Source organism: Podarcis vaucheri (assembly GCF_965113315.1).
Source record: "Podarcis vaucheri genome assembly, chromosome: 14".
NCBI lineage: Eukaryota > Metazoa > Chordata > Lepidosauria > Squamata > Lacertidae > Podarcis > Podarcis vaucheri.
In genome coordinates, this window is record NC_138752.1 from 48,486,353 (window position 1) to 48,502,128 (window position 15,776).

The window sequence follows — 15,776 nt, forward strand, 5'->3', positions numbered from 1 at the left end:
GGTAACATACAGAAATGCATCAGGGGAAATGGATGGGGAGGGGAATATTCATATATATATATATATTTCCAAAAAAAATTATTGGTTTTCACAATATTATAAAAAAACAAACACACAAGACAAACAAACAAACAAAACAAACATAGATCATAGCCTTATTGAAAATTAAAGTTATTAACTTTGTTAAGTGACTTCCTTGCTTCCCCTTAGTTGAATTTCATTGCATGTCCTTTTAACGGTTTTCCAAAACCCAATTTTTATGAAATTTAACTTAAACATTAACATCCTTAAATCTTCACCTTATAGAATTAAACATATTACATCATCACTTAACATAAATAAAATCCTAAGCCCATTAAGTATCTGCAAGCTATTTCCAGTTAATTTAACTTAACAAACTTAACTAAATAACCATTAAATTTCTTCCATTCTTCCTGATACTCCTCCTCCTTCTGGTTGCGGACTCTTCCGGTTAGGTTGGCTAGCTCTGAAAAATCCATCATCTTCATCTGCCATTCTTCTATTGTTGGTAATTCTTGGGTTTTCCACTTCTTAGCTAACAAAATACAAGCAGCAGTTGTGTCATACAAAAATAATTTAACATCTTTCTTGGGCAATTCCAATCCTGTTATTCCAAGAAGAAAGGCCTCTGGTTTCTTTATAAATGTATATTTCAACATTTTTTTCAATTCATTATAAATCTTTTCCCAGAAGTCTTTCACCTTGGGACAGGTCCACCACATATGATAGAAGGTTCCTAGGGAGGGGAATATTCATATAAGCTATCATCTTCATTTCTCAGCTTGCAGTCAACAGACCTTTTAAATGTTTTACAACAATTTTAAAACGACGACCACGAAATTCACATCAACGCAACTGAGAAACGCAACGTTTATATAGCAGGCAATTCATAAGCGGTTTAACACAGATGGCCATGTTTTTTTAGAAATTGCCACTTCCTCTGTCTGTCAAACCCACATGCAAAAATGTGCCGGTAATTTTTCATGAGGATATTGAACACCCACAAATTACTGCAGAAATTTAAAGAAATGAATTTGCAATCGGAAAAATTGAGAACCGTGGAGAACTGAAATTGATGGATTGGCTCATCCATGCTTGCCAACACAGGGGCCAAATCACTGGGGCCCTGGATGCCCGAGCACCCACAAAATTCCCCATGAAGGGGCTGGTCACCCACAAATTTCGGTGCATGGCACCCACGGCCCCGAGCACCCACAGTTGTGGGGCCAAGCTTGCATTTGTGCTTGCTGTGATGGCTAGATTCTGCATCAGCCAACAGTGGCATTTGAATGCTTAACATGAGTCCACAGTGAGATACAGCAGCAAAAAGAGCTAATGCTATTCTAGGCTGCATCAACAGAAGTCCAGATCAAGGGAAGTCATAGGTAAAGGGACCCCGACCATTAGATCCAGTCGCAAATGACTCTGGGGTTGCAGCGCTCATCTCACTTTATTGGCCGAGGGAGCCGGCGTACAGCTTCCAGGTCATGTGGCCGGCATGACTAAGCCGCTTCTGGCAAACCAGAGTAGCGCACGGAAACGCCGTTTACCTTCCCGCCAGAGTGGTACCTATTTATCTACTTGCACTTTGATGTGCTTTCGAACTGCTAGGTTGGAGAGGGACCGAGCAACGAGAGCTCACCCCGTCGTGGGGATTCGAATGGTCGACCTTCTGATCGGCAAGTCCTAGGCTCTGCGGTTTAACCCACAGCGCCACCAGCGTCATAGTAGCACTCTATTGTGCCTTGGTCAGACCACACTTGGAATACTGTGTCCAATTCTGGATGCCACAGTTTAAGAAGGAAGTTGACAAGCTGGAAGGTGGGCAGAGGAGGGCGACCCAAGATGACCAAGGGTCCCGAAACTAAGCCTTATGATGAATGGTTGAAGGAGCTGGGTATGTTTAGCCTGGAAAAGAGGAGACTGAGAGGAGATGGCCATCTTCAAATACCTGAAGGGCTGTCACATGAAGAATGGAGCAAGCTTGTTTTCTCCTACTCCAGAGGGTAGGACTCAAACCAATAGCTTCAACCTTTCCATGGAGGCGCAGGTTGCAGCCACAGCAAAGGTGGCATTTTTCCATCTCCGCCGTATTAAGCAGTTGGTCCTTACCTTTCTCGCCCTAATCTGGCCACAGTGATCCATGCGATGGTCACCTCCAGGCTTGATTATTGTAACTCGCTCTACGCGGGGCTGCCCTTGAAGCTGACTCAGAAACTCCAGCGGATGCCACAGTTTAAGAAGGAAGTTGACAAGTTGGAACGGGTCCAGAGGAGGGCAACCAAAATGATCAGGGGTCTGGAAACTAAGCCTGATTAGGAACGGTTGAAGGAGCTGGGTATGTTTAGCCTGGAAAAGAGGAGACAGAGAGGAGATATGAGAGCCATCTTCAAACATCTCAAGGATGATGGAGCGAGCTTATTTTCTCCCTCTCTGAAGAGTACGACTCAAGTCAATGGCTTCAAGTTACAAGAAAGAAGATTCTGATGAAACTTCAGGAAGAACTTGGAGCTTTTGAGTAGCGAAACCATCTCCCTCGGGAGGTTGTGGACTCTCCTTCCTTGAAGGTTTTTCATCAGAGGTTGGGTGACCATCTGTCATGGATGTTTTAGCTGAGATTCCTGGGTTGGACTAGATGACCCTCGGGTCCCTTCCATCTCTACAGCCCAAATGTTCTCACGGCCCTGATGGCTCCTTCCTGCTTTGCATCAGCTTGCCTGCAGCCCGCTCCGCTCTGCTGGTCACCCGGGGAATTCTTTCGGTGCCCAGAGAGTCCCCCAGAGAAATCTCAGTTCCTGTTTTCGCAGCTGAGAGACGCTTTTCACAAGAACGTGGGGGGGGGGTGAGTGAGTGAGTGGAGGGAATCAGCCAGAACAGCAAATGGGGCTCCTGACGTTTCATGGGTGTGGGTTAGTCATATATGTAAACATCATAAACTACTCAGGTTCTCCAGTTCTAAAGAAAGAGCCCAAATGCTGTCCTACAGAGGGGCAGTGTGGTGCAGTGGTTAGGGTTGTAGAATAGGGTTGAAATCCCCATTCGGCTAGGTTGCATGCTGGGTGACTTAGACTGTGAGGGGAGAGAGACTTTGTGCAGGTCATCAAGGATAGCTCAGTCAGTATATATGATGCAAGCTACTAATAATTATAAATAGCTTGATTAATATGAAATTAAGTGTTATAACCTGTACAATGCAATTGTAGTTAATACAATGCATTTTTAAAATATAATATCAATATCGCCATAGTAGTGCACACTGTTTACTGAGACAGCAGACCTTTGTACCCTGTTACACTTAGTGAGTGTAAAAGATGGTATTTCTTTCTTTCGGTATAATTTTTTGGGGGGGCCCAAGAGAGTGGGACCCTTAGCTATAGCTGGTTTAGCTTATACATAAATCCGGCAGTGCTTTCAAACTAACAGCTGCTCCTTTTTTTCTCTTTTGGATCCCACAGATCCTGAACATGGAAGATGACCTGAACTGGTACAAAGCCGAACTCTTCGGCACCGAAGGATTCGTCCCCAAAAACTACATCAAAATGAAACCTCACCCGTAAGCAGACCAGCTTCTTCCTTTCCTTGATTTATTTCAAAGAATTTATGGATCGCTTAGTCTTTTAAAAGTACGGTAACCTTGCCAGGAAAACAAAACCAGGTGTCTTTCCTCCTGGGAAGCTCTGAACTCAGCACAGCTTAACCGAGACCAACCCTGTCCCAGCGGGCCAGAGACTGCTGTGCATTTAACAGCAGCCAGACACACGAATCCTGGTGAAGATTGAGAAGATTTAAGGTGGGGGTGGGGAAGTTATGAACCCTCCAGACATTGCTGGACTCCCAATTCCTATCGGCCCCATCCTGCATGGCCGATACTCAGGGATGATGGGAGTTGGAGCCCAGCAACAAAATCTGGCAGGCCACAGGGTTTTGCCCTGAACATCGCCCCATCGCATTTGACAATTGCATTTTGCACCTGCTGCAAGTGTTCTTCTTTCACGAATCCACAATAAATCAGCACTTGGAAGGGGGAAAGAGGGCAGGGCAATGAATGAACAAGATGCAAAACACGTTAGCTTGTGGGTGGACGTTGTATTTCTTTGGAACAAACAAGTAAGCAAATGCAATAACGCTGGATAAATTTTCACACACACACCCCCATCCCATCCTACACTAGTTTCCAAGGAAAGCTTGCTTAAAGATTGCCTAGTGCAGATACAGCCTTGGCATTTATTTTATGGTTCAGTGGTACCTCGGGTTACATACGCTTCAGGTTACAGACTCCACTAACCCAGAAATAGTACCTCGGGTTAAGAACTTTGCTTCAGGATGAGAACAGAAATCGTGCAGCGGCAGCAGGAGTCCCCATTAGCTAAAGTGGTGCTTCAGGTTAAGAACAGTTTCAGGTTAAGAACAGACCTCCAGAACGAATTAAGTTCTTAACGCGAGGTACCACTGTACTTGATTTTATTTCGAAACAAACAAAAAGTTGGTACATTTCACTTCTGCGCCACGGCTCGTGGATTTCAGAAGATCAGACTCTTGGTTAAAAGCCCAGGAGCAGACCAGAACTGAGCATGTTGCTTCGCTGCAATTATTGTGGTGGTGGTTGTTTCCCAGTCAGCTGGCAATCCTAACGGCCAGTTCAGGGACTCATAATAATGACAACCACCTACAGCCACAACAAGAAGGACAACCCCTAGCCATGCCGTCCTTAAGAGAGTCCAAAAATACAGGTAATTGCTTGGGTCTGTTATTGATTTTATCTTCTCCCATTTCTATTCCACCCTTCCTCTCAAAGGGTGATGACTAGGATTCTTCCCAATCTCCTCTGTAAAGAAAACCAGATCTAGGGTGCAACCTGCAGTAGGTGTTGGGTCCTCAGTGTATTGCAACAGCCCCATGGTTGTCCTGGTGGCCAGATTTTTCTATGATGCCACGAGGTCCTGAGCCGGGCCAGACAAGGCAGCATCGACATGGATTTTGAGGTCCCCCAGAACTAAGTGTCCTGGGATTCCCTGACACCACACCAGAGACCGCTTCCACCAGCTCAGTCAGGGAGGTGGTTGGAGGGCAGGTTTGGAGGTACACCAACGCGATCGCTGTTCCGTCTCTGCCCCCCAATACCAAGGCCAAACCCTTGCGTCTCACTCCCAGGTGAACTAGGCTATGATTCCCAGGTCACTGGGTAAAGACTGTGCAGTCTTACTGCAATCCTAAGCATTTTACTCAGAAGCAAGTCCCGCAGCACCGGCTGTGGCTGTAGAGACCAATACAGGAGAGACATGTTTTGTTGCATCTGGGGCAGGTGAAGGGTCCGGTTTTGCTGCTGCAGATGCACCGGGGCGTTTCTTCTCCCTGCGGTCCTCCCAGCGGTCATTCCTCCTCTGATCACTGCTGTGGATGCACGACCTGTCTGTCTCCAGTCCTGTGCTAGAGATTTCCACACGGCGGGTTGATGTTGCCAACAGGGCCGTCTTACCCATAGAGTCTAGTGGCGCAGGGCACCAAGTTCTAGAGGGCTCCAGAGAAGAGGCGGAGTGTGCTGGTTCCGGGGGGGGTGTTTACCGTGCAACGTGGTCTGAATCCGGTCCTAGGTTGAGGGTATGGAGGTTGTCTGTCAAGGATGAAACGGGGTCCAGGGCAAGGAGCCGGGCGTGGTCAGCAGTGGCGTAGCGTGGGGGGTGCAGGGGGGGCCGGCCGCACCAGGCGCAACATCTGTGGGTTAGGGTTAGGGGGCGCAAATCCACGGGTTAGGGGGCGCAGATTACATGCCTTGCCCCGGATGCTGACAACCCACGCTACGCCACTGGTGGTCAGGAACTCTGGAAGAGCAGGACAGGGTGCTGGCAGGAACAGGTTACCAACAATGTTGCTCCTGCAACCTGGGACTGGGCTGGCTGGCCTTTATCTCCTCTGAGGCATAGAGCGGCCCCGGCCCACAGGTGACTCGCCTCTCCTGGCCTGGAGGCGAGCACTCCTCCTGCAAGAACTTAGTTCCCTCTGCCTCTCTGCCCTGAGCCTCTGCAGTTCAGGAGAGGCTGGAGGGTTACTGGACCCAGAGGAAACCTCACCTTCCCCTGACGGGGCTGAGAGTGGAGCACCTGCAGGCAATGGGTCCTTGATCACCTCCGGAGCCAGAGTGGATTCAGCTGGTGTCTGCTCCTGAGGATCTGGCACAGGTGAGGACCCTTCAGGTTCAAGCCCTTGCCCCGGCTCAGCTGGTTCTGGAGTCGGGGACTCCTGTGCAGGCTGGGATTCCTCAGGTTCAGCCTCTGAATCAGATTCCCAGGCCATCACATGGAGGCTATACGCGGCACCTCGTGGCATCAGCTCGCCGCCCTCACCTGCCTGTGCAATGCCATGAAGCAGTGCCGCACCCAGAGCCTCCATCTGCCATGGCCACCAAGGCACAGAGCAGCCAGCGGAGCTGGAAGGCACTGCGTCCAGCCTCCCCCTCTTCCCCTCTGGAGGAGCCACCCTCCAGCCGCTGCCTGCCTCCTCCAGCCCTGACGGCAGCGCCGCCCTCCCTAAAATAACTCTAGGAAAAGGAGGGGGCGTGCCGGAGGGAGCTTTGCACCATGGCGCTGGATATGCTTGAGACAGCCCTGGTTGCCAACCTGTCACATTTCCAGACGTCTTTGTAACGCAGAGTCGGTCTGCCAGCAGGCCCGGTGCCTGAAGCCAACTTCCTTGGAGATCCCGTTCTTCACATTATTCCAAAGACAGCTTGGCTTGCAATATTCCGCTCTGTCTCCTTCTTGTCCCCCAACCCTTTCTGTTCCTGGTGATTACAGATTCACTTGCCCAAAATAGGAGAGCTTGTTCATGGCCTTGGCACTGCGGCAGGTGATCTCAGAGCAAGAAAATAATGGTCTCAGCTCTTTGGCCCTCTACTCTATGCGGCCTAGGACCCACATACCTACAGGACCGCCTCTCCTGGTATGCCCTGCGGAGGACCTTAAGGTCCACAAATGACAACACTTTGGAAGTCCCAAGTCACAAGGTGGTTAGGTTTCAACTAGGGCCAGGGCCTTTTCAGTACTGGCCCCGACTTGGTGGAACGCTCTGTCACAAGAGACCAGGGCCCTGCGGGACTTGACATCTTTCCGCAGGGCCTGCAAGACAGAGCTGTTCTGCCTGGCCTTTGGTTTGGACTCAGTCTGACCCTTATGTTTCCCTCCCCTTATGGTCTTGATTTATCGGCTACTTTTAAAATGAGGCTGCATTTTAAATTGCATTTTAACCTGTATTTTAAATTGGTTTTCTTCTTCTTCTTTTCTTTTCCCTCTATTATGTTTTTACTGTGATTTTATTGGTGTTAGCTGCCCTGAGCCCAGCTCTGGCCGGGGATGGCGGGGTATAAATAAAATTTATTATTATTATTATTATTATTATTATTATTATTATTATTATTATTGCCTGCCTATCACCGATCACCTCTTTTCTTGGCTCTCTCACCCAGGTGGTATTCCGGAAAGCTGTCCAGGCAAGCAGCTGAGAACGTTCTCTTGAAACGTAATTTCCAGGGAGCTTTCCTTATCCGGGAAAGTGAGAGCAGCCCAGGGGATTTCTCCATCTCAGTGAAGTAAGTCAAATACCAGGTTCGGCAGGTAACAGGCTTTTTGTGTGTGGTTTGGAAGCTGCCTGTTTTGTTTGTCTTATCTTGTTCTCAGTAGTTATGGTGTGTGTGTGTGTGTGTGTGTGTCCCCATTGATTTAAAAGCCCATTGAATTCTTTCTATTGCAACATTTATACCACCACCCGCCTTGAGCCCCAAAAAGCTGCCAGGGTAGCTTACAAAAATCAGTACTAATACGGCTCACAATCTGAAACAGACACAGCACACAAGGAAAAATGTGTGGGTGGGAGGAGGGGAAAGCAAGCTCAAACTCAGGCTACGGTTCTTAAAAGTTACAGCTGATGTCAGGAGTGGTTCTGCTTGTCTTAAAGAGCAATCCCTTCTCCATAGCATTTCATCCCTCCCTTCCACCACCCCAGATCAGATCCAGGATATTATCCACCCCAGGAGGGCAAGGGAAGTCCTGCCACACACTGGTTCCCTCAAACAGATGATTTGCTGACCATATGCTGCCTTGGGAGAGCTTTCCCTGAAAGAGAACTCATGCAACATCCAAATAAATAAATGCAAATATGCAAAAACGGTACCAATATAGAAAATGTTCATCGGCTGTTGCAGATGAGGGTCTTGAGCATCCAGAGTCCAGGAAGGGCAGAAACGTCTGTGGAAATAAAGGGGAGGACTTCATGTGCCCCTAATATTCTTTCTCCAGTTGTAGTCTAAACCACTGAGCCTCTTGGGCTTGACGATCAGAAGGTTGGCGGTTCAAATCCCCGCGACAGGGTGAGCTCCCATTGCTCGGTTCCTGCTCCTGCCAACCTAGCAGTTCGAAAGCACGTCAAGTGCAAGTAGATAAATAGGTACCACTCCGGTGGGAAGGTAAACGGCGTTTCCGTCCGCTGCTCTGGTTTCGCCAGAAGCGGCTTAGTCATGCTGGCCACATGACCTGGAAAAACTGTCTGCGGAAAACGCCAGCTCCCTTGGCCTGTAAAGTGAGATGAGCGCCGCAACCCCAGAGTCGTCTGCGACTGGATTTAACTGTCAAGGGTCCTTTACCTTTGCCTTTTTTTAGCTTGTCATAGAATCCTAGAATTGTAGAATCGGAAGGGTTTCCAAAGGCCATCTAGTCCAACCACGTGCAATCCATGCCAGACGGCTTTCCAACCCCTGCTTAAAAAACTCCAAGGAAGGGTAGTCCACAAACTCCTGAGAGAGACCATTCCATTGTCAAACAGCTCTTACCGTCAGAAAGTTTACTCAGAACCCCCTTTCTTGTAACTTGAAGCCATGGGTTCGAGTCCAGAGCAGGAGAAAGCAACCTTGCTCCATCCTCTGTATGACAGCCCTATATAAATATATAGGCTCTCTCCTCTCCCCTTTTCCAGGCTAAACATACCCAGCTCTCTTAACTGTTCCTCTTAAGGCAGGCATAGGCAAACTCGGCCTTCCAGATGTTTTGGGACTACAACTCCCATGATCCCTAGCTAACAGGACCAGTGGTCAGGGATGATGGGACTCGTAGTCCCAAAACATCTGGAGGGCCAAGTTTGCCTATGCCTGCCTTAAGGCTTGGCTTCCAGACCCTTGTCGTGTAGGCTGAGAGTTGTTCTTATCTGAGAGCACTAGAGGGAGCTCTCAATGCACCACAAATAATCCAAGCGGCTTTTTCAAATGATAAGCTGTATCTCTTGGCTGCCTTAAGGTTCATGCAAATCATCTGGACGGCCGAACTGTTCCCAAACACCTGCTGATCTTTTCTAGAGCTAAATTTAGTTGCCTCCTTTCTGCCATACTGGGTGGTCTTTTTTGGGAGGTGGAGGGCATTTCGCATAATGATGGACTATGCCCCTGCAGGGATGGAGGCACCGGAACACCAAGGGCTCAACCACGCTTAATTATTCTAGGCACAGATCCACACTTTCCTGGTCCATGTCTGAGCGCTTTCATTTTCCCCCTGCTGCTTTCCCCAGGAAAATCCACGCTTCAGTGGCAGTTTGGGTTTTCTACAGAATTGTTTTCAGCAGTAGAGGGTGGGTTTTCATGGGGAAAGTGCGAGGGAGGGGCGCTTGGGCACAGACCTAGAAAACCAAGGGCAAAGGTAAGCGTGGACTCTTTTTGCAGTTCAGTAAGTTCAGTAAGGGACACGGGTGGCGCTGTGGGTTAAACCACAGAGCCTAGGACTTGCCGATCAGAAGGTCGGCAGTTCAAATCCCCGCGATGGGGTGAGCTCCCGTTGCTCAGTCCCTGCTCCTGCCAACCTAGCAGTTTGAAAGCACGTCATAGTGCAAGTAGATAAATAGGTACCACTCCGGTGGGAAGGTAAACAGTGTTTCCATGCACTGCTCTGGTTTCGGTCACGGTGTTCCATTGTGCCAGAAGCGGTTTAGTCATGCTGGCCACATGACCCGGAAAGCTGTCTGCAGACAAACGCCGGCTCCCTTGGCCAGTAAAACGAGATGAGCGCCGCAACCCCAGAGACATCCGCGACTGGACTTAATGGTCTGGGGTCTCTTTATCTCTTTACCTAAGATGGCGATGCACTATAAAGTGTGGGATAAACAATGAAGCAATGGGGAGACATATAACCTCTGTGCAAGCAAATCTGGATGGATGTTAAAAAAAATTGAAAAAAAATTGTTCAGTAGCACCTTAGAGACCAACTAAGTTTGTTCTGGGAATAAGCTTTCGTGTGCATGCACACTTCGTCAGATACACTGAAACAGAAGTCACCAGACCCTTATATATATTGGGAGGGTGGGGTGGGTGGGGTTTTTCTCAGGAGGGTAGTAGGAGATGGGTATGGTAAACCTGCTGACGACTGTTAATGACTGCAATTAGTCCTACAGGAAAAAGCAAGGGATAGTATGCAGATGACCAAAAACAGCTTTAGCATGTGTAATGAGACAAGAATCCAATATCTCTATTCAGACCAGGTCTCTGAATGGATGGATGTTGTTATTGTTTAATCTTCTCACAGACAAATTGGGGCGAATGCTCAATAAATAAGGGACAGAATTAATTGCAACCTCTGCGTAAGCTTTGTGCAACCGGTTCAGGATAAATGCTCAATAGGTGGAACATGTGGAGGAGCCCAAAGTCTCTTCCTCTCTTAGCCTTAGTCAGTGGCTTTCTCCTGGGGTCTACTTCTTCTCCTTTGGCGATCACTCATAGCTGAGTAAGATTGTCTTCCATAAACACGGTTTTAACAATGAGTCCGTAGGTGACTGTGGAGGCCAATTCTGGACCCACACGTCCTTCCACAGTGGGGACATTGGTTTCCAGGCAGGAGTTGATCATGGTGAGGGTTTGCCAAGCGTGCCTTCCTCTTAGCACGTTTCTCCTTTGCGTCCTGAATTCGAGTGTCTTCAAAGCCCATGACACCTTTGGTCAAGGCTGTTCTCCAACTGGAGCGCCCGCAGACCAGTGTTTCCCCGTTGTCAGTGTTTATTCTACATTTTTTAAGATTTGCCTTGAGACAGTCTTTAAACCTCTTTTGTTGACCACCAGCATTACGCTTTCCATTTTTAAGTTTGGAATAGAGCAGTTGCTTTGGAAGACGATAATCAGGCATCTGTAAAGCTTTGTCGTTTGGCACGCAGGGCATTGGCAACGAGGAACACAGGAAGAATACTTTAGATATCCTGTATGCAGTGCTTTTTTTCCTGGGTGTACTCAAGGATAGACAGAACCAGCGCCTTTTCTTTCCAAATGTTAAAAGTGTGGCACCTTTCTGTAACAACTTCAGGGGGAGCAACGGCAACATTTCCTTTTCCTTTTAAAAGCACTGGATATATGTATGGTGTTATGGATTTAAAGGGGGGAGGGAATCTCCCTGAACCCTAGAAATTAAGAAATGCAGGGTTTGGATCAATTGGGATATGGATTAAAGAGCAGAACTGTGCCAAACAGGGAATTCCTGGGCTGGCTGGCTGAAGAGCAAACCTGTTAGAAAGACAAAAGGTGTTGACGGGCCATTGGGGAGTGTGATGTTCCCAGGGTGATGCGCTGTATGTTTGAGGGGAGAGGGAAAGGGAAGAAGAAACAGGAAGAAGAAGGGGCAGAGATCCATCTATGGAGGAGGCTGGCTGCAGGCTGCTCCCTCCATGCAGGTGTAAATAGGTGTCCTGCCAAATGCAAGGTGGTTCTTTTAAAATGAGATTCGGAAGTAATACAAAACACAAGTGAGCGAGAAGATTAAAGGTTTTATTCTAAACAGCAATAATAATAATAATAATAATAATAATAATAATAATAATAATTTATTTATACCCCGCCCATCTGGCTGGGTCTCCCCAGCCACTCTGGGTGGCTTCCAACAGAATATTAAAATACAATAACCTATTAAACATTAAAAGCTTCCCTAAACAGGGCTGCCTTCAGATGTCTTCTAAAAGTCTGGTAGTTGTTTATTTCCTTGACAGCTGATGGGAGGGCGTTCCACAGGGTGGGTGCCACCACTGAGAAGGCCCTCTGCCTGGTTCCCTGTAACTTGGCTTCTCACAGCGAGGGAACTGCCAGAAGGCCCTCGGCGCTGGACCTCATACCAAGCAAGCACTTCATCTGCCACTTGGAAGCCCTCAAGAAGTGGAGAAGTGATTCCCCCAGGTAGCCTCAGTTTGCACGGCCCTGTGGCCGATCAGTCCATGTCGGAGCTTCTCAGAAATTCTGCCCACAACCATCCGATTTATAGTTAGCTAGCCTGTGTGGCTTGCCCAACTGGCTACGTGCAGATCATTCATTACTGGCTACGTGCAGATCATTCATTACTGGCTACGTGAAGATCATTCATTGGCCACCCCCTCCCAATGCCTCACTTTCTCGAACATCAAAGAAGGTACTCAGAAAAGGTACACATTACTATCACTTCCTCCCAAATGACTAGTCCAGGCATCCCCAAACTCAGCCCTCCAGATGTTTTGGGACTACAACTCCCATCATCCCTAGCTGGCAGGACCAGTGGTCAGGGATGATGGGAACTGTAGTCCCAAAACATCTGGAGGGCTGAGTTTGGGGGTGCCTGGACTAGTTCATTAGAGACTGCTGTTCTCATGCCATCAAAGAACTTAAACAAGAGACAGGGAGAGGGAAGGAACAGAGGCAGGAAGGGTAACCATGTCAGATCACTAACTTTCCGATACATATTTGTCTTCCGGATGTGTTTCCCATACAATCGGTGAACAAACCATATGTTTCTTCCATCCTCCAAAGCGACACAGATCCTGTGTGTTTGCCTGGGACCCCGTGGGGTCTTGCCAGCACTTGGTAGAGAGAGGGGCAGGCACCAGACTTTTGTGACAATATGGCATAGGGTGCTTAAAAAAACAAAAACCCAACACACATAGTATTGTCTACATCAGCTGGCAGTGGCTCTCCAAAATTTCAGGCAGGGAATCTTCTCCATCCCTACCTGGCAATGCCACTGGGATTTGAACTTGGGACCTGCTTTCAAGGCAGATGGTCTACCACTGAGCCACAGCCCTTCGCAGGGTGATGATATCATCACCCCTGCTGAGAGATAATAGGGGTTGTTTTTTTTAACCAACTGCATTTGAGAGGAAAAGGACACGGGGGGGCGCTGTGGGTTAAACCACAGAGCCTAGGGCTTGCCAATCAGAAGGTTGGCGGTTCGAATCCCCACGACAGGGTGAGCTCCCGTTGCTCGGTCCCTGCTCCTGCCAACCTAGCAGTTCGAAAGCACATCAAAGTGCAAGTAGATAAATAGGTACCACCCCAGCGGGAAGATAAACGGCATTTCCGTGTGCTGCTCTGGTTCTCCAGAAGCGGCTTAGTCATGCTGGCCACATAACCCGGAAGCTGTACGCCGGCTCCCTCAGCCAATAAAGTGAGATGAGCGCCACAACCCCAGAGTCGGCCACGACTGGACCTAATGGTCAGGGGTCCCTTTACCTTTACCTATTTGAGAGGAAAACCTCTCTCCCTCTGCTCTCTGCTGTTTTCCATCTCCTTTGCCCATTTCTCCAACTTACCAGCAACTTCACAACTTTCCCTCGCACATCCCAAGCAAGTGACTGACACGCCCAAGAAGCGTGTCCGGTAAAACCACTCCAGTCATTCCGAAAGGACGCAGAAACAACACCAGCCGCCGCCCCCGCCCCCCACAAAAGGTTATAGTGCTTCTGGCATTCCTGCAAACGTGTTTGATGGAATTTAGTTTTCAGCCTTGGGGGCAGGTGGCATTCACGTTGAATGGATTCCTTGCACTGTCATAATGGAGAGATTTTGGAAGGACTGTTGTTATGAGTCTGATGGCTTCTTGTTTCACCTAGGAAATACTTTCTGTTTTACAATTTAGAATATTAATTTAGACAACCTTAAAATACCAACGACTTCCCTTCTTCTCTTTCCATGGTTCATTTTACATACCATAAATCCCTGCATATTTTACATAAACTAAACCATTCAGTATTCCATTATCACATCCATCAAAACTTATTTACACTGTTGAATTTATCTTAATGCTGCCAACGTTTTCAAGTGTACACAATTTCCCCCATATATTCCATAAACATTTTCCAGTCTTCTCTAAACATATGTTCTCTTATTCTATATGTTAAGTCCGCAAGCTGTGCATATTCCATCAGCTTAAGTTGTCATTCTTCTTTAGTTGGGACCTTGCTCGCTTTCCGTTTTGGGGCTAACAAAACGTGGGCCGCAGTAGTGACATACATAAATAACCTTTCTTAAGAATTTCTTTAGCCACACACCCTTAGCCTTGCCCCTATAGCCACATCCTTTCTAAGACCATCCAACAAAACCAATTTTCCCCCAATGCATATGAAATATACTCAGAGTCGAGGCTGAATTTTATGCTCTTTATTCAGCTCGTAGTAGCAATGAATGAAACTTTCCCCAAAACGTCTAGCTATATATACATTTTTTACACAATGGGCCCTGCATGATTGGCTAATTCCGGGCTGCTCCTGTAGGCCAATCAGGTTGCAGATTCACTTCCTCCAGAAGTCTGGTTGGCTGCTCCTGCAGGCCAGTCAGGTTGCTGAGTCACTTCATCCAGGAGCCTGATTGGCTGCTCCTGCAGGCCAATCAGGTCGCTGATTCACTTCCACCTGGAGCTGGATTGGGTGGCTCCTGCAGATCAATCAGACTGCTGCATTCTGGATCCTATTGTTCTAGGATTCAGCTCAGTACATAACAGCATATATTATGGCTTCAATACCAAGCCAGCTCCCCCTCTCCACTTTGCTTAGCACACAGCCTAATCAAAAGCTCTTCTGGACACAAAATTATAGTGGCGCTTGGCTCTTGTATTTACACATGTGAGGAGCCACCACTGAAAAGGCCCTTTGCAGGGGGCGAAAGCCCAGTCTGAAAATTTGCTGAGAATCTTAGAGTTGGAAGGGACCCCAACTCTTCATCATTCCATCTGTGGTGGGTGCTCGATTCCTGGCTGTCTCTGCTCCACCTCTGGTGAAAGGTCAGTTGGAGGGCAGGGCCTGTTACTTGACTTCCCAAGCCCATGCCCGGCTAATCTGGGGCTGCTCAGCGATCCTGCCCGGACAGCTTTGGCGCCACCACACGCAGCAGTTCAGCATTCCCAACATGATGTTCCTTTGCTGAAGAACATGCCCGGGAGGGAGGGCACGGCTGGGCAAAGACTAGTCCGCGTTCAAGTTCAAACTGATATTCCAGCAGGCACGGAGGGCAAGAGGGAGGCAACAACCTGGGCATGCCAAGCTCTCAGCCAGCTTTCCATGCCAAGGGCAACGCACAGTGCAGAGTGGGCCCAAGCAGCCAACAGCCAAGGGAGGCGGGGAGGGAATGAAGTCATCGTTCTCTCTGCCAATCCCTCCTCCTCCATCTCCTCTTCCTCCTCCTCCTCTCCTCTCCTCCTGCTTTGAGGATGGGCCGCAGCTCAAGGGCATACCATCTGCTTGCCAGGCCGTAGTTCTCAGATTCAATCTCCAGTGGTTTCTCCAAGTAGGACTGGAAGAGACTGGAAAGCCACTGCCAATCAGTGTGTAGACCATACTGAGATAGACCGATGGTCTGGCTTGAGATAAGGCAGGTTTCTGTGTTCCTGTGTCTTAAGGAACCATGGTAGAGGGTCTGCCTGGCCTGCACAAGGGCCCAGGAGCATTCTCTAGCACCTCATAGAATCATAGCATTGTAGAGTTGGACGGGTCCCTGGGGGTCATCTAGT

At 48.3% G+C, this 15,776-nt stretch overlaps 2 protein-coding genes across 3 annotated transcripts in view; one reads left to right on the forward strand and one right to left on the reverse strand.

The window, feature by feature from the left end:
• Positions 1 to 15,776, reverse strand: part of SLC5A10 (solute carrier family 5 member 10) — a 514,359-nt gene that overhangs the window by 376,841 nt on the left and 121,742 nt on the right. The window lies entirely within an intron of this gene.
• GRAP (GRB2 related adaptor protein) overlaps positions 1 to 15,776 on the forward strand; it is a 39,516-nt gene that overhangs the window by 4,689 nt on the left and 19,051 nt on the right. For both annotated transcript variants that reach the window (XM_082199907.1, XM_082199908.1), the window contains 2 exons: positions 3,477 to 3,574; positions 7,481 to 7,603. In XM_082199907.1, the coding sequence (XP_082056033.1) occupies positions 3,477 to 3,574; positions 7,481 to 7,603 (221 nt within the window). The remainder of the gene's footprint in view (positions 1 to 3,476; positions 3,575 to 7,480; positions 7,604 to 15,776) is intronic.